General features: G+C 41.8%; 1 protein-coding gene across 1 annotated transcript in view; it reads left to right on the top strand.

Annotated features, from left to right (window-relative positions):
• LOC138580641 (adenosine deaminase-like) overlaps positions 1 to 27,898 on the top strand; it is a 540,146-nt gene that overhangs the window by 491,072 nt on the left and 21,176 nt on the right. Inside the window, exon 9 of the mRNA XM_069651342.1 lies at positions 9,099 to 9,166. Within this exon, the coding sequence (XP_069507443.1) occupies positions 9,099 to 9,166 (68 nt within the window). The remainder of the gene's footprint in view (positions 1 to 9,098; positions 9,167 to 27,898) is intronic.

The following is a 27,898-nucleotide window of genomic DNA, read 5'->3' as shown; positions in this document are numbered from 1 at the left end:
CAAAAAAAAAAAAACAGGAGGATTAGAAAACATTTGCACAGTGACATTTTTCATGGAATAAGCACTAGGCCAAAAATGTACCTAGTGGAAAAAACATGCACTTTCCCCCAGTGTTAATACAGTGCAAAGTTTCTGTAATCTGGCCCAGGTGGCCAGCAGAGACAGTCAATCCCACCAAAGAAACAGGATGTTCACGTTTCAGAAAAAGGCAATGATAGAAACATACAGATGGAGGGAATAAGGCATGCCCAAGCTGGATGTGTGTTCACCCACATACGCCATCTAACACTCAACATACGAATAGATTGCCCACTAGGTATCGCTAAAGCCAAACCTCCAAGTCAAGACCGGCAAATACTTGAATCCTCATTGTTGTTTTTGTCTTGGTCCTCTTCCCCCAGCCATTCATTCTGTGCATTATCAAGAATACAAAAGCCCATTGAAAGGTTACGTGTACTTCTTTGCAGGCTGGTGATCTACTGAAGTATGCTGGCATTATGTTCTAAGGTTTCTAAAGGTCACTGTGACTTTTTTTTTCTAAATCACAGATGTTATCCCATTGTGCCAGTGTTTTTTTCTCGGCACAATGGAAAGTGAATTGCAAAAGGACTAGAGGGAGCCTTGGGGGCTGGAGTCTCAGCTTGAAAGGGAAGGCAACAGGCGATGGCTGCGTCTGCCGAAGGTGCTTTGTGAGTTGCACCGGGGCCTACAGGGCGAGTCCTGGGCGGTCCGCCAAAGACCGCCTCATCTTCCTGTGGCTCGAAATGCATACACGTTCATTTTTACGATTTGGCTGCATGCTTCCCATAAAGGGAAGGAATAAAATCAGATTGTTGTTTTGCCACACCTGGCGTGTGGAGAGTATCTTGTGATGAGATTGGACATGGAGGTAGATTCTGTGGCTAGCAGCAAGGAGGCGTTCTTTCCAAGCCCAGTGTTATCTCTTTGCCACCGTGTGTTCCTTGGCAATTGAGCGTGTTCATGCCTGCTTGTTAGCCTGATGTGCCCAAAGCTCGAGTGTTTAGAAGCAGAGTACAGCTTCTAAACACTACAGAAGAAAAATCTATATTAACACGTCCAAATAAAGGGCCAGCTATACTACACACAAACACACAAGTCACACACCCACTGATAACGATGCCGTAAGAACAAACAGTTGCAAACAACAAACAACCCAGATACTGGATGCTACCCCTCCCGATATAACAAGCCCAGTGCACACAACAAAGCACACTGATGCCAGTTTCTCCTGGTTCTGCAAGCATCAAAAGAAGAGCACAACTTCTATCCTATCCCTCTTCCCTCACTAACCCACCCCGCCCACTTTCTTGCAGAGCCATGTGACCTTGCAAAGGGCTGCGGTGGGTGGTATAGATCAACATAACAATGTTATACTATTGCTCCATTCCTGCTAGCATTCACTGCAGAGCCAGGCGCTTATGTCCCCTGAGAAAGCATAAAGGAAAAGTAGGGAAATTATGCAAAGAGTGAGGCCTTGAAGCTTTTTTTTCAATAGACAAATGATTCCGGAAGCCCCAGATTATGAAATATCTGGAGAGTCCAGCATTGCAGTGAGGGTCCAAAATTACAGTGATCCTTCAGCTGCACCTGCCTCGGGAAGTTCCAACATTACCGCAATCCAGCTGATCTGACTGCCTCAGGAGATCTCAACAGAGCAGTGATATACTTGCTGCAGCTGCCTCGGTTCAGTCTAACATTAGAGTGATCCACCTGCTACAGATCCCACAGAAGGTTCTGACATTGCAGGGATCCACCTGCTTCAGCTGCCTCCGGAGATCTCGACAGAGCAGTGATACACTTGCTGCGGCTGCCTGTGTGGAGTTCCACATTAGAGTGATCCACCTGCTGCAGATCCCACAGAAGGTTCTGACATTGCAGGGATCCACCTGCTTCAGATGCCTCAGGAGATCTCAACAGAGCTGTGATACACTTGCTGCGGCTGCCTGTGTGGGTTCCAACATTAGAGTGATCCACCTGCTGCAGATCCCACAGAAGGTTCCTATATTACAGGGATCCACCTGCTTCAGCTGCCTCAGGAGATCTCAACAGAGCAGTGATACACTTGCTGCGGCTGCCTGTGTGGGTTCCAACATTAGAGTGATCCACCTGCTGCAGATCCCACAGAAGGTTCATATATTACAGGGATCCACCTGTTCAGCTGCCTCAGGAGATCTCAACAGAGCAGCGATACACTTGCTGCGGCTTCCTGTGTGGGTTCCAACATTAGAGTGATCCACCTGCTCTGGATCCCACTGAAGGTTCCAACATCACAGTTATCCACCTGCTACGTCTAACTTAGGAAGTGCTAACGTTACAACAATGCACCTGCTCTGGCTGCCACACTAGATCCCACCATCACAATGATGATGCCTCAGGTGGATCCAGAATGGCAGTGATCCACCTGTCGTGGCTGCCAATGGATGTCCCAGAACATGATCAATCACTTGCATTGGCATGTATGCCAATTGCTTTAAACCAGACTGATAATTTACATATGTGCTTTGGGGGTTGCTTCTCCTGTTCCTCCATCCCTTGGAAGAGATGAGCACAAGTCGTGCAGGGAGATTAACAGGTTCTGGTTATGAAATCCAAGAGAGTATATGAGTTCATGATTGAAGCACAGACAGAGAAAGAGGCATGCTTAAACTCAACACTCATTCCACTGGAAACACGAATGTCTTAAAAACAAAGCCTGGGACCGCTCCTTAGAGTCCCCTCCCCAATAATTAAGCAATTCCTACTTTGTCCATGTTTTGTATTTTTGTAATTGTCTATTTCAGTTTCAGTTTATTAAAACCATATAGACATACATGGCCTGATTTACAGAAATTTTTTCAATGGGATTGTGCCATTGTAAAACACTTTTATAAATGTCACAATATGAACTGATCCGCCCGACCCACTTCCCTCCTCCGACTCCTCACCTGTGGAACTGGAATCCGTGGCGTATCTTGTGATCTCCCACTATTGATAGGCGGTAGATCCTGTGATCCTTCCTCAGTGTGAAGCCACAGCGGCCACCTGTATGCTGCGGCCACTGAGGCCCCGTCACCGAAGACAGGCAAACAGGGGAAAAAGCCACTGGCGTAAAAAAAACTCTGCGCAGATGAAGACTTGCTTGTGGAGGTATCTGTGGACTCCGGGATGATGTAGAAACCCAGTGAAGGATCCAGATAGAGGTAAGCAGAGAAACCAGAGAGAAAGGTTAAAAAAGAAGAGGTAAGAGGAAACTGGACGCCTGGGGGAAGCTGCTGAGAGCAGCAGGACACCACGGGGAAAGTAAAAAAAAACCCACGATGAGAATGGTCAAAGCCGCCGAAATTGGCGGAGAGAAGGAGCACACGAGAGAGAAAGAGAGAGAGAGAGAGAGAGAGAGAGAGAGTGAGAGAGAGAGAGAGAAAGAGAGAGAGAGAGAGAGAGAGAGAGAGAGAGAGAGAGAGAGAGAGAGAGTTAGAGAGAGAAGAAATACAACCGAAGGAAGTGAATAAACAGCATTGAGGCAACAAGGTAAGCGAAAGCGGTAGCTTAGACGTTGCAACGCACCGATAGCCGGGAAAGACCGGAAGTAAATACTTTCCAGCTATTCGCGACGCCGCAACGTAGAAAATGTAAAAAAGACTAGACGGTCACCCGTGCAAGAGTAAGGAAGCGTGCTGGAACTCTAATGGCCTCTCCATCGAAACCGCTGCCACATCCTCCATGCGCTCGCGCGCATGACAATAAATCAGATCCACAATAAGGAAAATACATTGCATAAAAGATTGCATCAAATGGAACATGAGTAGCGAAAAACAAAATACATATAACCCATCAGCATATAAAACATAACATAGTCCCATTAAACATGTACCTGGAATTTCTTTCAGCATAATAAGGACTGCTCAAATTGTTCCATTTGTAAACCTTCCCAGTAAAACCTTGTTAACTCATTTTTTATTGTACATCTTTGACTTCAATCTTTGGATTTCATGCGCCAAAAAAAGAAGATTCCTTCATTTATGCATATCTTTATTTTCTCCTGATTGTACAACACTCCTCCAAGGAAAGAAGTACCTCCTTCTTCCTCTTCAGAAAATATTGGAATATGAATACAATTTTAACAGCACAAAAAGCATTGATAATTTGTCTGGTGAATTCATAAAGCAAACAGATATATCCTAAATAGGATACATCAACATAAGAGTACTTTCACCTCCTGAAGCTCCACACTTTGTGGTGAAACACGTGTAGAGGTTTTTCTTGAATAACTTACACTCAACATTTTTGTATGAATACATTGTACAGAGCATTATACAATCAGCAGAAAATAAAGATATAAAATCTTATATAAATCTAAAGATTGAATTCAAAGATATACAATAAGAAATTAATTAACAAGGTTTTAATGGGAAGGTTTCCAAATGGAATAATTTGAGCAGTCCTTATTATGCTGAAGGAAATTCTAGGTTGTAAGTGGTTTCAACCCAGCACTCCACCTAAGTCAATGCCTGGCGTGAGATGCCCAGCTGGAACCCTTAATTATATATTTTTATGTCTAAAGTTCTTTTATTTCTGAATGATGTACCCTTATATCACGCCGCTCTCTTTGAATCCCCCCCCCCCCGGTCTCACCGAACCAAGAAGTAGGTTGTTTTGCAAAGTTAAAAGATTTATTTGATGGATTTGAACAAGTTATATATCACATTTGAACAGTATCTAAATATCACACTATTAATATGTATACAATGATCAGCAATGGGTAATATTACAATCAACTATCTCTTTAATCAATAGGAGTATGAATGAGAAGAAGAATGTAGCATAGAATAAAACTTTGTGTGGTTCAATGAAATGCAATGATAGGAAAGAATGCAGCACAGAAATCAAACTTGATATGAATTCAATCAAATGCAATGTAATCACTCTTTCCCCCTGATACTACTCAATCCCCCCTAATATGCAATATAGAGATGGAAGGAGAGCAAACAGGTTTCAGGAATAAACACTCTACAATTGCAGTTTCAATCTCAATTCCCCCAGCAAGCATAGACAGAAACAGGAATGATTTTAAAACAGGTCAATTGCTTTTGAATGTGGTTTGCAATGAATGGAAAAAATGCTAAAAATGGATTTAATTCTCTAAAATGGATTCAGAACTAGTGGGAACAGCTTTGGATAGTTCCAGGTAGACACTAGCAATGATGATTGAATGACCGATAGATAGGAAACTGAATTCAGAGTTTGAATGCAAGAAATAGCTATTATATGGGATGAAATTGAGCCAAATGCAGAATTGCGGCAAACATTTCTGCGCGCGATTGTGGCAAAACTATAAGAAGTTGGAGTGCAAGCTGAGGATGTTAGCTTCGATTTGACACTTACATTTCGTTCCTAGCATGTACGGTTCAAAAGTTATGAAGGTTTTAGTAAAGGTTGATTTTTCTCAAAAAGAGTCAAGATTTCAAACGAAAGATGTGCTTTTGAAGATTACAAAAAAGGATTGGCTTTACACTAAAGGGCTACGTAGATGCGAGATACCAATGGTACAGCCACAAGTCCAGAGGCGCCTCTGTCTGATCTTTGCCCGCTGCGACACTTGCCTTTCTTCAGCAAATATATATTAGCGCAAAGATGATTTATCACTACAATTATCACAGGACTATATGGATGAGAGAAGGATACAGGACAGACAAAAGAGATTCTACAATGCAGTCTGGATATGTTGGAATGGGTTGGATGGGATTACTTAAGGATAAGAGATTGGCTATGGACAATTCTATGCTAAATACTCACAACTATATTTTTGGAATAGGCCCGTCAGGATTTGGTCAAAGGTTTTTGGACTGGAATCTGCTAACCACCGGACAGGATTCAGGCACTTGGTTCTGCACTCAGCAAGGCACTCTGGTCTCTGCACGGCCCCTTGGACTGGATCTGATGGGTTGGTTCTGGGTTACAGCTCTGTTTTACTGGTTTGGATCTCTGGGTTCTAGCAAAAGTTCTTGGCAAGAAGCAGAAAAACAGCACAGCCCAGCTGTTGAATTTGTTGTGCCCCTTGGAAGTTTGGGGTTAAAATCAGGTTGCAAGATTTTAAAGGCCAGCTGAGAAGGGTTCAGCTTTGGATTTTGGGCCTTCTGCTTTCAGAGGTTCTGGAGTCTGGATATGGGTTCTCCTGCAGAGCTCTTCACCAGTAAATCAGTTGATGGGTGAATGTGGGTGTGTCTCTAGGTCCTCAACAGTCCCTATTTATGTATTTACAAAGGGGGTGGATAGGCTGATTATACTAAGCCCACCCTCTAGGAAACTGATTGGTCAAAGTATTCCCTCTCTCCTGATTTGAGAAGGAAACCAGAGTGTCATGATATGTCATGACGTTGCTGTGTTTATGGTCCAGGGAAAAACCTCCCCTTTGTTTCTACACAGAAAATATATTTTTCATATAAAGCATGTTTACAATATCACCAACTTGCTTATAATACATATTTACATCCCAAATTAAATAAGACACGTATCTGTCCAAGTCCCATCTTCTTAAGAGTTTTGGTTCACAATTGACAGTTTTTCGTGCTTTTGGTTGGTTACCCAGTGTCAGATCTGTACAAATCTTTCCACATATATGTGAATAACATCTGGGCATAGTCCTGTACATTTTCATATTCCTAGCATTATTACAATTGCTACAATATCAACATTTCAGTGGTTCAGTCTCTGAACATCGCACAAATTCCAGAGTAGTTTCTACTTGTGAGCAACATTTTCATTTTAACAACCTATACATTCGAGATTTTTACCAGTTTGGCACAGTTTTCTATGAGTCTTTTTCTCAAAACTATATTTTCTACTGTTCCAGATACACAATTCAGTCTAACCCCGCCTCCAAGGTTTGGCTGAGCCAAGAGCAACCTGAGCCTCTTCCTGCCAGCCGCTAGTTTCTGTTGATGCCCAAATTTGCATTTTCTTTCAGTCAAGGGAGTCTTTTGTCTCCTGTCAGAGCAACAGGCCAAAGTCCTCCTCCTCCTTCCTTTCACAACTCCCTGCCAGTTCCACAGCAGAGAGCATGGGGGAAAATTCCTTTGTTTGGAAGGAGCTGTGGAATGTCTTTGAAGCCCAGTGTGGCTAGCTTTAACTCACTTTTAAAACATGGTTTAAAATGGTCTTTTTCTAAAATACAATTAACATTTTTAACAAATATAACCACAAATCTCTTAATTCCAGCCTTTTTCAAACATAGAGATTGAATTGTAACCAACTATATTGCTTTTGATGGGAAGTCTCTTCTTTTCTACACTTTGATTTTAATGTACAAGTTTAAATGACAGCATAAGTAAATGCCAGCTTCTGACACAGGCGAGCAGCGGTACTGCGCCCATTTCTGACATATTTTTCCCATGCAAGCACCTTTGAATGTGGATTTTCTTATGATGAAATGTGCTTCTGCTGACATGGTGCTTAGGTGGATTCTTTAAATAAAGTGATGTTTAACACCCAACAAGGATGTTGGATCTTTTCTGCTGTTTGAGAATCATTATTTTGCAAATTTAACAGCCAAGGAAAAACAGATTTTAGCAGTTCTGGGTTTCACTTGCAATACAGCACTGTTTTTTCAAGTAGTTTCATTTTACTCTGTGGGCAGCCAAATGATCGGTTTTGGCAATGGTCTCCTGTGTTACCATTGACACGGGCAAAATGGATTGGCGGCCTATTTTTCAGGTTTTCCTGCGCATTTTCACAGATTTTTAGCGCATAGATCTTTTTGGTGGCCATCCTGTTGTTTTGATGAAAACAGAGCACAATGATGTTGCAGGGCATAGACTAGTGGGTTAGAACATCCCACAAGGTACATGTCTAATGGGACTATGTGATGTTATATATGCTGAATAGCAATATTTTCATCGATGATGCTATTATAGCAGTTGCACGGCAAACATAAGAGAATTGGAAATCATTCAGTTTCTTACGATTTAGAGGATTTATTTAACAAGTCATGTTTGTTTCAATTTGATTGTGCTTTTAAATAATCAATTATTTTTGAAAAAGCACAGCTACTTTAAAAAAAACCCACAAATGGATTCATTTTTTGAAACAAATAGATATGGTTTTGTCTTTTTGTCAATGGAAACATTTTAGGTGAAATGGGGCAGCCGGAGGGGATTCTCTGGCCTCAGGCAAAGCAAATTTCTGGTAAAAAAAAAAGTCCAATTCACTTGTGAGCAAATTCTATTCACCCTACTCTAGAGCTGAGACGCAGACTCGATAACCAGAGCCAACAGAAATGCCTTACGGCAGCCTTTTAGAATTTGCCATATCCGTCACCCTACTCAAGGAACAAAATACGGCATTGAAAGATGAAGTCCATTCATTGAGGATACTTTTGCACAGATATCTGCAGTTAGACATATACGCTTATACTTCACAGAGCTACAGATAGATTGTAGGAACAGATTACATGAACGTTGTTGGCTACTGGATAAAGAAGCTTGATTGGCCTTAATGTGTGATACTTAACAGAGCTATGATTGGCAGAACTTATGTTGCCCAGGCAATGTTGTTTGTAAATATGTTTTCCTTGACCAGCGGTTGCCTTTTTTAATTTAAAAGGTTGAAGAAAAGGTACTTGTCTGGGCAAACTAAGAGTGGATGCACATAGCTGTGAATGCAGATGAAGCCGATGCAGTGACATGGTGTCATCTGTGAACATGCATAAGTGCTGAACAATGTCAGCCATGCAACTACCAATAGGGTCCCCACACTGATTCTACATTAGATTCTGCATAGCGAAATGAGAAATGTTTTTCAGTACCGATGATTGCAATCATTTTTAAAAGATGCGAATTTGGAATTGAAAAAAATCCAGAGAAAAGAGCTGATTATTGATAAAGGAATATTTTTAATTACTGTGAAAGACTTAGGTACACATAGCATTAATTGCCCAAGAAACAGTTTGTCGGCTATCATTATCTACCTTCATAACTGATGTGTTTGGTTTTGGAAATGTATGCAAAAGTAACAATAGTTTTTCCTCAAATAGGGTTAACTCTTGTGTTAATATATAATGTCCTTAGGTTATGAAGAGTTCATAAAATCTATTTCCTCTGCAGATGTGCCCCTGGTCCAGCTACCTTACGCAAGCATGTGGAACAGATTTTACCAAGCACCCTGTGATACAGTAAGTCTGCCCCGAAGATCAGTAGCCGAAATCATTTAGAATTGTAATCATGTACAATCATGCCATCTGATGGGCAATGATAACACTGATGTTCAGGTGTTGCATTGGGGCATATGCAGACAAGCCAAACCCGCAATAATAGCACATTTCACCCTCGTATAAAAGGTGGCAGCATAGCAAAACAAGCCAACAATAACACAGCTCCAACTCACACACGTAATGAAGGCATAGCAGGACAAATGAACACCACTGGCGTCATAGGGGCCCCGCAGCCCCCGCGGTGCACGGGGCCCCATGCTGCCCATGTCCAGTGGGGGGCCTGGTGGTGGTGGGGGGGTCAGCAGGGCTTGCAGGGGGCCCCTCACATTTTGTGTTACGCCAGTGATGAACACTAGCACACCTCATACACAGTGCAAGGCCATAGAAAGATAAGCCAGGACTAGCACACAAACTGTGAGTGTGTATAAAGACAAACCAACACTAGCCCACATGTCCATTTTACAAACAGTGATGGCATACAAAGACAAACTAGCACTACCAAACATCTCCCTTTTAAAAGCAGTGATGGCATACAAACAGAAACCTACATACTAGCACACATCTCCTGTCACACCTCCCTTTTCCAAACAGTGATGGCATACAAAGAAAAACCAACACTAGCGAACCTCTGCCTCCTACAATAACTGGATATGCGCCATTACAAACTGGCAGGAGTGAATCACTACCTTAAGCAAAGACCGGGGGCATACCAACACTAACAAGTAGTAGTGGCCTTCTACCTGAAAGAGGGAGGGCATATGAAGAGACAACTGACAGCAGCAAACCTCTTTGTCATACAAAGAGTAAGGCTATATAAATACAAACGACCTACCCCATAAAAGGTTATAGGTCACGCATTTCACAAGCAACAATAGTTGTTCAACCGCCCTGCAATCACTGAACTTGCGCCAGCATTGTTTCAAAGTGCATGGGGGCACACAAGGACAAAACCAAACTAGTACATGCACCTTAGCCGGTGTTCTGATAATCTGATAAATGCTGCATTCACAATTGCATTTTGTGCATATGCAAACGGCAGTATCATCAACCCATATACATTTGCACTATATTTGTTATTGTTCGAATTCTGCTGTGCACAGGCACAGTTTATCGCAATACCGCGTCACTTGATTTATAGTTAGGGCGGGGTTGCGATCAGAAGAAACTCACTAACAAGGTATTGTTCATGCAAATAATAACCAACAACATTGACCTTCCAAATCACAGTCCAAACTGCCAATACTTTTTCAAAGGAGGTTTACATGCACATACAGGACCTGATTCATGGAATATTTTGCACGGTGCAAAGTACTTCTCAATGGTGCAAAGTGACTTTGCACTGCCAGCAAACACCCTGATTCATGGAAGAGTGCAAGGTGTCTTTTTGCCGTGCAAAGTCACTTTGCACGGCAAAAATACACTTTTGCTGTTCCATGAATCAGGGTGGAGCAGTGCAAAGTGTATTTTTGCAGTGTAAAGTGACTTTGCATGTCAAAAAGACACTTTGCACTGTTCCATGAATCAGGGTGTTTGTTGGCAGTGCAAAGTCACTTTGCACCAGGCAACATATTCCATGAATCAGGCCCATAGTGTTTAATGACCTGCTGCATAGATGCTGCTGTTTTGCTACGGACTTGTGTGCTTGCTAGTTTAATGAATAAAGAATGTATGAGTTCAGCGCATCTAAATAAAAAAAACTTGTCTCAGACCGTTGTACATCAGGAAACGCAGTGCGAATTATGGATTTACCACAATGAAGTTTCTCCAGTTGAGCACCTAGTGAAGCAACATTTTCCCCTCACAGCCCTAAATATCTCGTGTTAGCACTTTCAATGAATTGTCTGGGACCTATAAATTGGCAGGTTCTGCTCAACAATACTCTTTAGGAGTCATTTTCCTCCTGGGTGTAAATTGGGCAAGCAGATCCCCGCCGGGCAATTATCATCTGACGCACTGCGCGGTGGAAAACAAAGGTGCAAAGGCAGGCGTGGTCACCTGTAGACCATTGATTTTGCATTTCACAGTGCGAATATAGTAAACGCTGTCTGACATTCATGCCTGGCAGGCAGCCTTTACAATAGATTCCCATGGAATCTGTCTTCTTTTTGCTGGTGTAAAAAGCACATGGATTTCATAGTAAACCATTGGTTTTACTCTTCACAAGAACACTACACCTTGCAATTGTTGAAAATTGCATTCAGGGGCCCCAACAGTTCACTTTCCGTAAAATGCTCCCTTACAGTTTAGTTTGTGGCCAAAATTGAAATAGATGCCTATTGTCTAATTATTTAATATATTGTACACAAACTTAATTTAAATAGCTGACAGTTAAAGTGAATGGTAGAGGAGCAATGGTGTGCGCTTGCCTTTGGTCCATTTTCCTCTTGATGGCAATGGTGCTCTTCCTCTGGCTGTTGTGGTGAGGGGATGGATTGTTCCTCAGGTGAGTTACAATGTTTCTGTCCTGACTGATGCAGTGAAGTTTACCTGTTTCAGGTCTTCTATTTCCAGAGTTGTTTTTTTTTTGTCAATAACGTGATTTCTATTATACATAGTCTGCAAAAGTGCATATCATTTCCAATATAAAAATAAAATACATAGACAAAGACCCACCTCTCAAGACTCAACAGGCAAAAGACACCAGAATGCAAAAGATTTTTTTTTCTTCAAGTTTGCGATCTTTGTTTTAACAATAAAATTCCTGTACAGTTTCACAAATTGAGATTTATTTAAATGTAAGCTATTGTCCTCAATGTTTGAAAACGCTCTGCAAGAATGACTTGACTCACCAGTACCTTCAATCCCAGTTGTTGTTGCCACTTCCTAGGTTTTCTGAGGCCCGTGTTTTGGCACAACCATTCATGTTAAAACAAGCACATTTCCCTGATTTCCCCAAATGTTTTACTATGTTTAATTCTTCTGAATTTGCTGGTGCATAACAGCGTTGCCGTGCAAATTTCCGCAATACACAAAAACGATTAAATCAAACTGCCTCTTTAAAGCAATGTGCCCACATCAATTGTTTAAAAACCTAAGTATTTCCAGATGTTTCAACATCTTTAGTTCATCTGAGATTACTGAGAAACAAGAACATTGAACAGACCTCTAGAACACAAAAACTATTTAACCAAGCAAGTCTTCGGAAAATCCCTCTGAAAGCAACATGTTTACTGTATAGCATATATTTTAACGTACCCGCTCTAGCAGTTCCAGCCCCTGCTATCAGTGCGCAAAAGACCATTGTACATTATAGAAGACCAATGTGTTATTACCAATGATTATTTTGTAAAATAACTAAAAGTTAGAACACACATGGAGGAAACCATAAATAACTATTTCAAAGAGAATGACAACGGCGAGGTTGACTGGAAGACAATCTGGGATGCGGGGAAGGCTGTAATCCGGGGAGAATTCATGGCCCAAGCAGCAGTATACTGTAGGGAACGAGCAATACTAACCCGGAAGATGGAACTAGCCCTAAAAGAAGCAGAGAAAAATCACAAGACCCGACAAACGTGGAAATCCTGGCGAGAGCTAAAGAAGTTTCGTGCCCAACTAGAAAGTCACACTGCGGACGCGGTGGCACAGAAGTTGCTGAATACGAAACAATCATACTACGTCCACGGCGGCAAGGCAAATACATTTCTAGCGGCCAAATTAAACAAACAGAAATCCTGTAACTATATAGTTGCCTTAAGAAATGAAAAAGGAAACAAGATCACAAAAGTGGAAGTGAAAAGAGAAATAATGGTCCGATTCCATGAAGAACTACTACAGGGAACAAACCTAAACGCGTCAGACCAAAGATCCTACCTGCTGGCCACGAGTCTACCCCAAATCTCGGACAAGGACGCAGAAATCCTGGGGAGGCCATTTACAGCTCAAGAAATCAATGAGGCTATCTCCTCACTACCAAGGAACAAGACCCCAGGTCCAGACGGCTTCGGAAATGCCTACTACAAAATATTCCATACGCAACTACTAGGCCCCCTCACACGACTCTTCAACACAATTAGAGACACCGGATCGATCTCCTCAGATATGGCAAGATCCTCCACGATCCTTGCCCTGAAACCAAACAAAGATCCCACTGAATGCTCAAGTTACCGCCCGATAGCACTCCTAAGCACAGATACAAAGCTATACACAAAGATACTAGCGAATAGGCTATCGCAGATCCTCCCAGATATTATCCACCAAGCGGGTTTTGTCAAGGGACGACACACCCAAGATAATGTCAGAAGAGCCATAGACGTGATCGAATGGGGAAGACGGACAAACCAGAAATTTGCAATAGCTGCCCTGGACGCCTCACAGGCTTTCGACCGCTTGGACTGGGAATACCTAAAGATGATCCTGGGAAAATTCGGATGCGGAACACTATTCAGCAGAATGATCCTGGCAAATTTTCAACGCCCATCTACATCATTTTGGATAAATGCCTGCGACTCAAGACAAGTGGAGATACGGAGGGGTACGCGCCAGGGCTGCCGCTATCTCCACTAATATTTGTGATGGCTATGGAACCGTTAGCAGCAAGATACAGAGGAAACCCTGACACAAAAGGAGTGCAAATCAAGGAGACCCCACAGAAAATAGCATTGTATGCTGATGATGTGATGCTCTATATGGGAGATACTACGAATACACTATCGAAAGCCGTGGAGACACTGGAAGAATTTGCCACCATATCTGGATTTTCAATCAACTACAATAAATCAAAGGCACTAAACATAACTGAAGACGCAACTACAATAAACTGCATGAAGCAAAGATTCCCCCTGAGATGGGAGGAAAACACGCTAGAATACTTGGGAGTTCAACTGGCCAAGAAATTCGAGGACTTATATAAATCAAACATCCCCTCTCTCTGGAAACAACTAAAAGCGGACCTGCTGAGATGGGATAATCAGGAATTATCGTGGTTCGCCAGAATAGCAGCGGTGAAGATGACCCTTCTCCCCCGCCTTCTATACGTGACGAGTTCAATAGCCACAACGATCCCACCACAGATAATAAAAGAACTTCAAAACGCAGTATTTAAATTCATATGGGCGAAAAAGAGACCCAGAATACAGAGACGCATACTGACTCGTCCCCCGCTCCTGGGAGGCCTGGGGGTCCCAGACCTAGGCAGATACATCATGGCAGCGCACTTGGCCCCCATTCTTCAGGACACCAAAGGATGAAGAGCCATAGAACAAGCACCCACACAGATCCCGATAAAAGCGCTCCTAGCACTGAGCCCCAAGGCCCGCGAAGCAGAAGGCAAATTACTAGGAGCTACTTAAACAGCCCTGAGTAGCTGGGACAAAGCCATGCAAATGAAAAAGATCAAACGAGGACTGGGTCCACTATCTCCGATAGCACATAACATCGACTTCAAACCAGGCCTGAAGAAGAGTTTCTGGAAAGGCTGGAAAGACACGGACAATTTGCAACTGCAGGTCATGTACCAAAACACCGACCCAATCCCATTCCTAGAATGCAAAAAGAAATTCGATCTAGGGGAAAATGAAAGGTTCAGGTACACGCAAGTACGACACTGGATCTCCCATCCCTCAGTGAAAAGAGCGTGAACGAGAAACCTAACAGGCTTGGAACTAACAATGCAAGAAGGTGAACCAAAGAAGGGGATATCTAGAATCTACAGACTGCTCGATGGAGCACAACCAATGGACAACCTAAAATATAAAGAGAATTCGGAAAAAGACATAGGAGAACCAATAACGGAAAAAGAGTGGGACCAAATATGGACAAGAACTCACAGATCCTCCAAATGTACAGCAAGTAAAGAAGCTGCATATAAATTATGCTACAGATGGTACATGTCCCCCCACAGACTACACAAAATAAATCCAGAATATCCCCCAAACTGTTGGAGACAATGTGAAGGGAGAGGAGATCTATTCCACATGTGGTGGACATGCCCCAAAGTAATTACCTACTGGAAGGAGATACTGGGACACATCAAAGATATTACTGGCAGAGACTTACCACTATCACCTAAGGTGGTCCTGCTGGGAGTAGAGGCAAAAGGAATATATGCAGCATCGGGGCATATATCCACGCTAATAACACACTTACTATCAACAGCACGAATAACATTAGCGCAAAGGTGGAAAACACTAGAAGGACCGACGACACCATGGTGGTGGATGAAACTATGGGGAGTAATGGCAATGGAGAAGGTAACTGCCATAAAAACAGAAATATATCAGAGATACCTATCTATATGGTACCCCTACAGAGACTTTGGTGGACACAGGGAAGCCTACTTCTATAAACCATGAACCCTCAGAAATATGTCGATCACTTAACTTCAGAACAGAGAAAGAGATTAGACACTGCAGAGACGCTTATCCACTTGGCCCCCCTTCCAAGAGAAGTAGCGGGGAAAGGAGTGGGGAAAGAAAGTAAGAATGGAACGATAAAACTGGGAGATACCTATTGTATAATAACAGACAACGAAATTATAATGTGGACTCATAATATCAAAAGTTATACACTTGCACATTTATTGAAAGTTAAAAAAAAATGTTTACCTCTTCAAAACTGTTACAAAAGTTGTAAAGGGACCATGGGGAGGAGGGAGGAATGATAAATGACAGATGAAGAAATTGGAGACAATCGACGCAGCAATGGGTAATGTTAACCCTGAATTGAAAGTTGGCCTATGCTTTATAACAACAAGTTGTATTGATCAAATGTTGTAATTGATTATGTCTCCATTGGAAAAAAAAATTGATTATGTCGCCATTGAAAAAAAAAAAAAGAAAAAGAAAAATGGTTAAAAAAAATAACTAAAAGTTTGATATTACTTCAGAGAGTATTTTTAGGATTACCTCTAACTTTTATTTTCCCAATACACATTAACCTCAGCTCAATGTTGACATGTTTATGTCTTACTTATCATGTTGTGTTGCGATAATACGTATAAAAACTGAGGGAATACTGGTTATAAAGACTGGCTGGTGCTTGTGTTAATAAAATCAAGACACTCTTCAAGTGTCCTATAAATTTGATCTCTGTCAGTCCAAAATCTTTTCCTAAAGATTGAAACAAGAATATGTGCCCGTTCTAAACTTTTTAGATACCCTAATTAACAACTCTTTAAAATAAAAACCTCCTGCCAATTTATTTTCAAAAGATTTACCCATAAGCATATCTCCGAAATGTGTTAGAAACACCCAAATATCAAATTCTTTCAAATATTTGTTTGGTGTCTTCCAAGAAGTTTTAGTTGTCTCAGGCACAGTTACTTCGCCCCTTACTAGACAGAGGGGCCAACGGTATGGGGATAGCATTCAATCCCTTCCAGGTCAAGCAGTGAAAGCCATTCCTGCACTGCTGATCTAAACAATACACCTTTCTTTGGAAAGGCCAGCAGCCTTGCAATAATAACAGAAACTGGGCAAACCACCACCTCCCTCCTCTAACCTCACCTGCAAATGTTTAAAGGCTAATCAAATCATGTTGCCCATAGACTAAACCCAGACAATGTATCCATATAGTGAATGAAGATTCTTCCAATACTATTTAATTGGACTGGAAATGAACTATTTGAGTGGTATCTAAAAATATTTGGACATTTAGGGGAGATCATCATCATTATTCCACAGCAACCTATTTAATAAACATTGTTCCAGATTTATCTGTATTCTATTTAACAAATGGGTTTATGTCACATCTATTAATATCACTCACATGTTTGGTTATTCAGAAACCACTATGTTATACCATGGGCCCATCTGAAACGTACATTCTTAAGAGATTTAAAATAATATATTATTAAAAAATTCCAGGAACTACACACACACTCATGTTTCCTTGATAACCCAATAAACAACAAGTAAAAGTAAAAATAAAATAATGCATTTGTCTCCATATATAAGTTTAAAGGTATAGTTGCAATTTTATTTCCCCACAATTACTGGATGCCATTGAATTGCCAAAGCTGAGGATTCAAAGTATGCACCAAATAGAGGAAGAACTGTGGGAAACCGTGCTTCCTTCCTTGTCTGAAAAAGATTGCAAGTAGAAAAATGTAGTTATCCGCACGGCTAGGTACAAAAAAAATATTCTGTAACCCCTTAACTACATAATACCCTCGGTAAGAAGTTAAAACATGCCATTTTAACAGCAGTGGCCATTCACTGTTAGTTCCTACATCAATTAGATTCAGAAATAAATATACATTACCACTGCCTTATCAGTATAGTAAAAAATCAGATTTCATTGTTTAAATTTCTTTCTGTGTTCCAACAATCATTTTGTGAAAAATGCCTGAGACATTTTAAATCTATGCCAATAATTGAAATCATCCTGTATGTATTACGCATTTCCAGCATGCTTCTGATAATCCAGTCTAATACACTATTACGGCACCCATTAAAGCCCTGATCTTGCCCCAATTGCCGCCATCTTCTGAGATAATTATGAATTATAAACGGTAAGATAGTATCCTCCATGACGTCTTGATTAGTCATCTGCACGAGCTGTACGCTGACTAAGTGAGTACCCTCACAATGTATGTACCACAACGAGTATTATGTGCCAACTATTTAGACTAGAATATATAACTAACCATTGCCCAAATGATATATATTGCCTGACTTACTGCTCTTCTTTATGTAGCATTGTACTAGCATGTTCCTTTTTGCATAGCCTTTCGTCTATTCAAATAACCTTTCGTATTCATTCACGTGATAATCGAACTAGCCTACGTGACATTCTGATTGTGTCTTCATTTTAGTACGTATCCTTGCATGCTCATTGTGCACCTAGGAAATTGTACAAGTAATATGTGTGTCACTGCTCTAATACTATTGTGGTACCTGCTGCCTGTAATGAACTATACTATCATCAGGGCTAGCCATCAGCCTATTAGCATGACTATCTACCATAGCAGCCTGTAGCCTGTAACCAGAATGCCAATTTACAGCAGCAAACCCCTACAAAAGAGTTGCATCTATTGTTAACAAAGTATAACCTAGTTAATGGCTCCACAGTACTGCCACACTGCTACCAGAAACACGGACGCAAGCCTGCCTCTTAACCCTCTATTCTAGTGTATGCTGAACTTGCCTACATCTTATATATACGTATGCCCGGTGTGTCCTTGTTCAGGATGCTTATGCTCACCATTAATATTAGCCTTACTAGTTTTTTATTCTTGCTCAACTTACTAGGGGCATGCATTACCTTGAGAATACAAGCTCAAGGTAATGCATGCCCTGACATGACATGGTCATGGTAAAGCCATTGACCATGTCTTATATGACACCTAACAGCTCTCACCACACTGTACATCCAAGCGACCTCAGACTCCGCCCTTTCCCCAGCACTCCTTGCATTTTAGAGGCTAGAAACGCTAGACTCCGACCACGTCTCAGTAAACTCTACGAACCACTGGCTAGATCCCTACCGTTGGCTAACATCAGAAACATCCGCCACACTGTCCACAAGACTATAAATGATACACCTAACAATAGCAACTATGTCTATCAGGCCACTTCCAAACTACACATTTTGAACAATTAAAAAAAAAACTAGACCAATCGCCCTCACCCTCTACCACTACAACACCTGCCTTCCCACTTAATGCAGCATTAATAAATGCAAGGTTGCTAGTGGCACATGCCACAGACATTACCAACCTAATATTGGCTAACAACCATGATTTCTTAGCCATTACTGAGTCTTGGCTGCATGAAGCAGCGGGACCCTTGCTTTCCCTAGCTGTCCCAGATGGTTATACTATAATCAGACAAGATAGAGACAATGCACGAGGTGGAGGAATTGCCATCATCTCTAAATCTAGCCACTCTATGAGACTAGCTCCCACCCAAAATACACTCTCCTGTGAAAACCGCACAGCAAAACTCCCTCTAGTTAATTCCCAGACATTAACCATTCACCTTATCTATAGGCCCCCTGGCCGCATTGGAACATTTGAGGAGGACATTCACACTCTTCTGTCCAACAACCTTAAAACCACATCTCAACTATTGGTCTTGGGAGACTACAACTTGGGCTTCAATGACCCTTTAGACAGGCCTGCCATTGCCATTGCGAATACTGTATCCAAATTAGGCCTATCCCAATAAATCACAGAACCCACCCACATCAAAGGGAGAACCCTCGACTGGGTATCGGAACACAATTGTACGGCCAATATCACCTCCATCACTTTCTATCCCTGGACAGACCATTTTCTCTAGTCTTTCTCACTTCTTACCACCAAACCGCGCACGTTAACCACACCTATTGCCCCACCCTGTCCAACAAGAAACCAAAAAAATATAACAAGGGATAAAGTGTTCCCAGCGATCCTCCCTACCCTCAATTCGGTTGAAGACAACCTTGACCCAGGCACACTTGTCAAGGAGTATAACAAAATGATGCTAACCACACTTGATACCATTGCACCCCTCAAACCTAGACCTAGGAAGCCTAAAGCGCATCTGAACAAATGGTTCATGCCTCAACTCAAAGACCTCAGACACCTAAAGAGGAGCTGTGAAACTACATGGAAACTTTTCTCATTTACAGCTACTAAAACTAAACTTACCGAAATCTCATCCATTTACAAAAAGGAAATCTTCCTAGCCAAACACAATTCCTACAACAAACACATCTGTAGGACCAACTCTAGTACTAAAGAATTGTTCTCCATCCTTAAGGAACTTGAATCCCCTATCATCACCCCTGATATCTGTACCAAGGACACAACATGGTGCTCTGACATACAACAGGCCCTCTCCAATAAAGTGACCACCCTTCAAAATAAAATATCCCCCAAAAAAATCCCTTAACCATCCTCCTAACCACATTACTCTGAATGTCCCCTCGAAGGAAATACTTGCTACCCTGACCCCCCGATTCAATGTCGCCAAAATGTCTATCCTCGAGGTAGAGAAAATAATTCTCTCACTCAAGCCCTCTAACTGTCAGGGTGACCTTTGCCCTTCTCAGCTCATAAAAGACACCGCAAGAGATCTTGCCCCTTTCATAGCCAAACATATGAATGCCTAATTTGCATCTGGCACTGTCCCATCCAATCTCAAACAATCATGGGTGCTCCCCCTACTAAAAAAACAAATGTTAGATCCACTCATACTCACTAACTACCGCCCCATTACAACTGTACCCTTCCTGCTCAAGATCCTAGATAAAGTTGCATATCTCCAAATTCAAAAATAGCTGGAACATCATAAACTCTTAAGAGCATGTCAATCAGACTTCCGCCCCCAACACGGAACTGAGACTGCCCTTATCGATTTGAAGGTACGGGTCGACAACCTGAGAGACAAGGGGAAAACACCCATCATCCTCCTTCTTGACCTCTCAGCTGCATTTGACCTTTTGGATCACAAGGTCCTATACAGACACCTGGATTCAGCTGCCCACTTTTCTAAAGATGCTATAACATGGATTGAGTCCTTCTTAAGCGACAGACCATGAGGGTTTTTTCTCCCTTAGCAGCAGCAGACCCCATTCTTATCACTTGTGGTGTGCCCCAAGGGTCTTGTGTCTCCCCCACTCTATATAACATATTTACCAAGCTTCTCTTCAATGACCTGGACCTTCTTGGTATCACCAACACTAATTATGCAGATGATACCCAGATTCTCCTCCCACTTTCCAGGGATTACGAGAAGGATTTGGCCTTGGTGAATAGGGTCTATCTCATCATCCAGGCATGGGTAGCTACTCATGGTCTATGCCTGAATGATGACAAAATGGAGGTTATCATTCTTGGTACCCACACTAACCTGAAAAAACTAGGACTGGTTTACTCATCTTTCGTCATTGATGGCAATCTTATTAAGGTGGCCAAAGAGGAAACAAACTCTCGGTTTCTACCTAAACTCCAGCCTCTCCCTAGCTAAACAAGTAAACGCCATTGCTTCTGCCACAGCCTACACATGTAAGCTGATTAGAACTGGCAAACCCTTTCTCTCCGATGACAATTGCATCACCCCGGCAAGAGCCCTGATTCTATCTAGGCTCAACTACTGCAATGCACTATACATTGGTGCTAACAAACCTATCATCCAAAAGATCCAAATCCTTCAAAATAATGCCCTAAGAGCGGCTCTTGGTGTACCTAAAAGATCACATATCTCGGTGATAAGGCGCCAAAACAACAGGCTCTCTACCTTTAACAAGATTCAATTAAAAACAGCCTCCATGACACACAAGGCATTGAATAATGCTGCCCCCAGTTATCTCATGAACATATTTCAAAGAAGAACCTCCATTAGACCTTCGAGACTCATCAGTACCAACTGCATCACCATCCCCAGATTCAAGCTTGCTAAGGTTTGTGGAAACAGCTTCCACGTCAAAGCTGCCCAACTATGGACCTCCCTACCACACCACATTAGAGAAGATCAATCCTATCCAAAGTTCAGACTAAGCTAGATCAACTGGCTTAATGTCCGTGTTTATGTAACCCTTAGTCTGGATTATACTCCTGCACCACTGCACCCTTCCTGTATATTTGCCAGTACCTGCATATTCTATTTGTATGTACTATGCCTCTGTATCTTGGCTAAACTGTAATTATTTGTATATGTATATTCCACTGTGTTCTTTTTTTTGTGTTCTACTTCTGCATTACCATGCCTGCACTGTATTTCCAATTATGTAACCTGTTAATCAAGCTTTGCATTATCTGTAATTGCTGCGCCCTGATACCCCTGGGTCTGGTGCGCATTATAAATGATAAAACTAAACTAAACTAACTAGCCTCTTGTGACTTAATAATATCAATGTTCGTCTCACAGACATTTACAAGCTGCCATTTGTTGCTGAGCTTTGAAGACCGTCCCACATAAGGGATTTTGTATATTCACCACCTGCCTTATAAAAGAATTGCCCAGCCAAGAAAAGCGGTGCACTCCCTCATTCACAACAGCAGAATACAACGCCTTGATTTGAATAGAAAGCCACCATTCCCCTAATGTTTGTAAAACAACGGCTCATCCAGGAACTCATTGACTCTCCCAGAATTCACAAATGCAAAAATCAAATATAATTTACTATATAATTCTAAAAAGAGTAGTTCTCTCATGTGTGCCTCTGAACATGGTGTTTTTCGTGCAATGATGTTCTAGCCAAGGCTTTGGATTGTGCCTTTACACTTTGATTTAGGCAACACAAATCATTTGTACAATTCCATAGGTGTTATTTTCAGACACCGTTGAGAAAATATCTGACACATGTTACTTGCTATCTGTGATTTTTCAAGGTTTATTGTTGTTGGAATGATAACGTGTTTCAATACGTTGTGTAATCCATGTTTCTCCTATTGTTTATACTCCAGTTATTGGGGAATACATGTTTCTTAGATGAAAAGCAATGCTCTTTGACTATTATTATGCGTGTTAGCATTGCACCAACATGGAAGTCCTACGGTGTATGATTTCCGCAAATATGTCTTAGTGCCCGATTCACAGAAGCGTATTATAATGGCGCAATCCCATAGGAAACCGCTATGTGAATCAGGCCCTTAGTCTCTAGCTGTAACCTTATTGCCGTCTCATTGAGTATTCAGTATATTTTGCAATGTTGCTCCAATTTTGTTACACTCTCAGCTAAAAACCTATTGTTAATATGTAAATGACCACGCTTCACGCTGATGCTTGTCTTTATAGAGAGGCTTTATTTCTTTAGTTCATCCAAGAGAAAGGCCCCCAGCTGTGGCTGTCCTCCTGCTCTCAATCCTCTCTCTCTCTGCTGCTAGAATGTGGAACCTTTGCTTAATCATAACAACAAAGGTTCCTTGGTAACTAGGTTACATGGCAGCAGCTGAATTGATGTGATTGTAAACTCAATGAAGTAAATGTAACCACCTCCTAACACCTCCCTTCCTTTTACCAAAATATAAGTATTTGCCTAAACTAGATAATAGATTTCATTGAACATAAGTAGTTCATTATTTACATAGTATCTGATACACCGCTATATGAAGAAATAATTAAATTGCTTTAAATACCTTGCAGTGCAGTTACAAGTTGTTGTTTACCTTTTTGCAAATTGCTATCCTCTCCTTGTTCCAGACCCCACCCCCTTTAACAAGCACCGAAGATCCCAAATCTTTAACAACTTGTTTGGGCTGTGAAAATATGGATGCACCTTTGCGCACCTTGGTGGGAAGTTTGATCTTGATCCAATCACCTTCCTCAAGACTGAATTCTCTACAAGCATTCTTCCTGTCATATTGCTCCTTGGATCTGACCCCAGATTCAAATATCTTCTCTCTCACTCCCTCCAGATCTATTCCTACGAATTTTGACCTTCCCATCCAGCCTGGACACATGTGTGAGTTAGGTTTCCTCCCTCTTAATAGTTCAAATGGGGATACACCCGTAACACTGTGTGGTGCTAGTCTGTATTGGAATGTTCTCTCCATTATGGTCCTGATCCAGTCACCTCCTGTTGCTACCGCAATTCTAATTGCATCCATGAGAGTGCGGTTGAAGCGTTCTACACACCCATTGGTCTGGGGATGATATAATGAAGTGGTTACTTGTTCTATTCCATGGTTACTCAAGAACTCTCTAAATTCCTTGGAAACCAATTGGGTCCCATTATCTGATAAACACTTTCTGGGGAATCCCTCTCTCCAAAATAATTGCTCCAAACATTTAATGATGCTACTGCTGGATATGTCTCTTAGTGTAAATATTTCGGGCCACTTGGATAATAAATCTATGACAACCAGTACATAGGTGTCTCTCCCACCCTTGATATTGAAAGGCCCTAGTAAGTCTAAAGCAACCTCATCCCATGGAACTGTGGATGGCTTTCTAACAGTCATGGGTACTTTTTGAATCCTGAGACCCTTATTACCTTCAATGCAATCACAACAATTGTTGACCACTTCTTCAGTGTCTTTGTCAAGATTAGGCCACCAAAATTCTGCTCTAACCAAGCCTTTGGTTCTAGGCAGTCCCAAATGCCCAACATGAGCTAGCTCAATTATTAATTTTCTCATTTTAATAGGTACAACCATCTGATGTCCTCTATGTAAGTATCCTTTATCAATCCAGAGTTCTTCCTTAACTTTGGCAAACCCGCCTAAATCACCAATATAGTTTCTTATTCTGTTCTGCGTCACCAATGTTAAAACTCTCTGGTACAATTCATCCTCTGAACATGCATTGTCCCACTCCTCTTTCTTTACTGACTCATGAACCTGAAATATTTCAACACCTTTCTCACGAGTCAGAGGAGACTCCTCAGACACTGTTTCTCTCACTACTGATCTGGATAAGGCATCAGCAACTACGTTGGTTTCACCACTAATGTGAAGCATATCATATTGCAGGCCTTGTAGGGATGTCACCCACTTCATGATGCGTCTGGAGACTCCCTCCAGACCACCTTTGGTAAATATTCCTATTAGGGGTTTATGGTCTGTACATACTGTGAATTCTCTGCCCCACAAATATCTTTTGAACTTTTCCACTCCCCAGACACAAGCCAATGCTTCCTTTTCTACCACTGAATATCTGTTCTCAGGTCCTTTGAGAGATCTAGAGGCAAATGCTATGGTGTGTAAGCCCTCCTGATCTTCCTGCATTAGGACTGCCCCAATAACATAGTCACTTGCATCCACAAATAGTAATGAATGTCTACTTTCTTCAAACGTTTTCAAGATGGGTGCATTGACTATAGCATCTTTAATCTTACCAAACTCTTCCTCACAAGATTCATTCCACTTGAACGTAACACCTTTACGAGTCAACATCCTCATGTTCCTTGACAAATTTGCCAACCCTCTAACAAACTTGCCATAAAATTCAACCAGACCTAGAAAAGATAGTATATCTGCTTTGGATTTTGGTGCTTCCATCTTGCGAATAGCTTCTATGGCCTTTTCTTTGGGTTTGATCCCTTCACCTGTAATTTCATGACCTAGATATTCAACTTTGTCAGTTTTGAATATGCATTTCTCTAACGATACTGTAAGGCCAGCCTCTTTGAATATGTTCAACACTCTCTCTAACCTTTTATCATGTTCTGCTTCATTTTTCCCACATACTAGCACATCATCCTGGTAACACATGACACCTCTCTCTCCTCCCAGTAATCTGTACATGACGTTCTGAAATACACTAGCTGCTGAAATCAATCCAAATGGCATTCTTATACATCTGAAAAGGCCAATAGGGGTAATGAAAGCTGTGAGATCTCTCGAATCAGGGTGTAATTCTACTTGGTGATATGCAGATTTGAGGTCAATAAGAGAAAATACTTTGGAATCAGACACCCCTGCCAATAAATCATCTATTCTGGGTAAAGGAAATTTGTCAGCCACTACATTTTTATTCAGGTGTCTAAGGTCTATGCATATCCGCAGAGATCCACTGCTCTTTCTCACTATTACAATAGGACTAACCCACTCTGAGGAATCAATTCTCTCTATCACCCCTTCACTTTCCATTTTATTCAATTCACTCTCTACATCTTTTCTCAGGGCCAAGGGAATGGTCCGTAATTTGGCAACTTTGGGAATGGCATCCCTTTTCAAACGAATTTTGTGCACAAATCCCTTCAAGCACCCTAACTTAGTGCCACTCATATGCCCTCTGGCCCCTTCCATAACAATGCTCGAGACCGATTTTCCACCGGATTTTCCACCTTCAACAGTCAAAACTTGTTCTGGGTGGCTTGCTTCAAGTCTTATCTTGAGCTCTGCCTGATCGCTCCAGGACAACAGCTCTCCACCTCTGTTGGCTACATGGATAGTCCCTAACGCCTTCCTGTCTTTGAATTGGAGCTCAGCTTCAAAGCACCCTAAAATTTCTATGGGCACATCTCCATAAGCATTTGCTCTGACTACATTCTCCCACAATGTACAACATCCAAATTTCTCCTTCCACACTTGCACACTTATCAAAGTATAATCTGCTCCACTGTCCATGAGCATTGATACTGGCACCCCTCCAACTAACACAGTTGCATATGGTTTCTTTTTCTTGACCTTCCCATCAATGGCATTGACTGAAAATATAACTTCTCTACCAGCATCATCAATTGATATAAATTCTTGATCTGCATTGACTTCATGTATTTGACTTGGGGCGGTATAAAAATTCCTACAGCATCTAGCCATGTGTCCTCTGACCCCACATTCATTACATATAATGTTTGATGCATAACATTCTTTGTCAGATGCTTTGTGATATAGACTCCCACATCTGAAACACCTCCTAATTGATGCACCTCTAGGATAACCAGAGTCCCTGCCACCCCTGAATGTAACATTCTCACTGGGCGACCCTCTGGTAGATGATCCTTGTCCCCATGCTCTGGTAAAGGGACCTTTGCGACCCTCAGGTCACCTACCCATTTGCCAAGTGCGACGCGCAGTTGCCGCACCTCTCTGCATCACTCTCGAAACCTTATGTATGGCAGCTTCATTGTCATCAGTTTTGGGCTTATCTTGAGATGTATTATCCACTTGAAGCATTTGTATACATTTGTCTGTGTGTTCTATCATTTTCGCTATCTCAATTGCTCTATCAAGAGAAGGATTTCTTTCCTTCCATAACTCCTTCATGATGTTATCATTAGAACACTTAATCATGAGTTGGTCCCTGACATGCTCATCTCGACAATGGTCAAATCTACATTTGATGGCTAAACCTCTAAGAGCAGTTACAAATTCCTCAATACTCTCTCCAGTTTTTTGAGTTCTCGTGGCAAATTTGTACCTTTCAAGAATTATATTTTCTTCAACACAGTAGTGTTTGTCTAATTTTTCTAATGTTTTCTCATATGGACCCCCATTAGGAATGTCTGGAGGTTCTGGTAGTTTTTTGACCACTTCCTGTCCTGCGGCACCTAAACAGTGAAATAGGAGCGCCTCTTTGCGCTCATTGGAGAAATTGGGTCCAAATGCTGCCAGTGCATATTTTTGAAAACCCTCTTTCCAGTCTATCCAACGCACTCTGGGCTCACCTGGTGTAGGCAGGAAGAAAATTGGGGCTGGGACGTTTGCCATGTTGTGAATTAATTAATGTCACCCCCAGGTAGGAAACCTTACACAGCCACACTGTCACTTCCTTGTACTTAAATTTTATAAGGTGTGATTTCAGGTGGAACCTGTGCTGATATTGTCAGCGCTGTCTGTGGTAGTTGCAATTTGTGATCCACAGGTCAGCCTCCTCCGTAATCCACAGGTGATCCAATTTGTGATCCACAGGTCATCCAACCTCCTCAATATTCGTGCTCAGCTCCAGTATGCTTTTATGGTTCTCTCCACTGCCAGGCACTGACTTCTTTCTTGGTGCTCCGCTCCAAAATGCGCTTTGCTGGTTTACTCCGCTCCAGGAGGATGGCCTTGTTTCTCGCCTGCTATTACACAACACATCTAGTGTAACACTCCGTCCATTTGCATCCAAACTGTAATCAATATTGCTGCAGTGTTGCTGCTGCTGGGGGCCTTTTCTCCTTGGCCCAATCCTCGTCGCCAATGTTAATATGTAAATGACCACGCTTCACGCTGATGCTTGTCTTTATAGAGAGGCTTTATTTCTTTAGTTCATCCAAGAGAAAGGCCCCCAGCTGTGGCTGTCCTCCTGCTCTCAATCCCCTCTCTCTCTGCTGCTAGAATGTGGAACCTTTGCTTAATCATAACAACAAAGGTTCCTTGGTAACTAGGTTACATGGCAG

This window comes from Ambystoma mexicanum, chromosome 3p (assembly GCF_040938575.1).
Source record: "Ambystoma mexicanum isolate Mex_15411 chromosome 3p, UKY_AmexF1_1, whole genome shotgun sequence".
In the NCBI taxonomy this organism is placed as follows: Eukaryota; Metazoa; Chordata; class Amphibia; order Caudata; family Ambystomatidae; genus Ambystoma; species Ambystoma mexicanum.
Note: the sequence above shows the minus strand (reverse complement) of the source record. Positions and strands in the feature narration are given on the sequence as shown.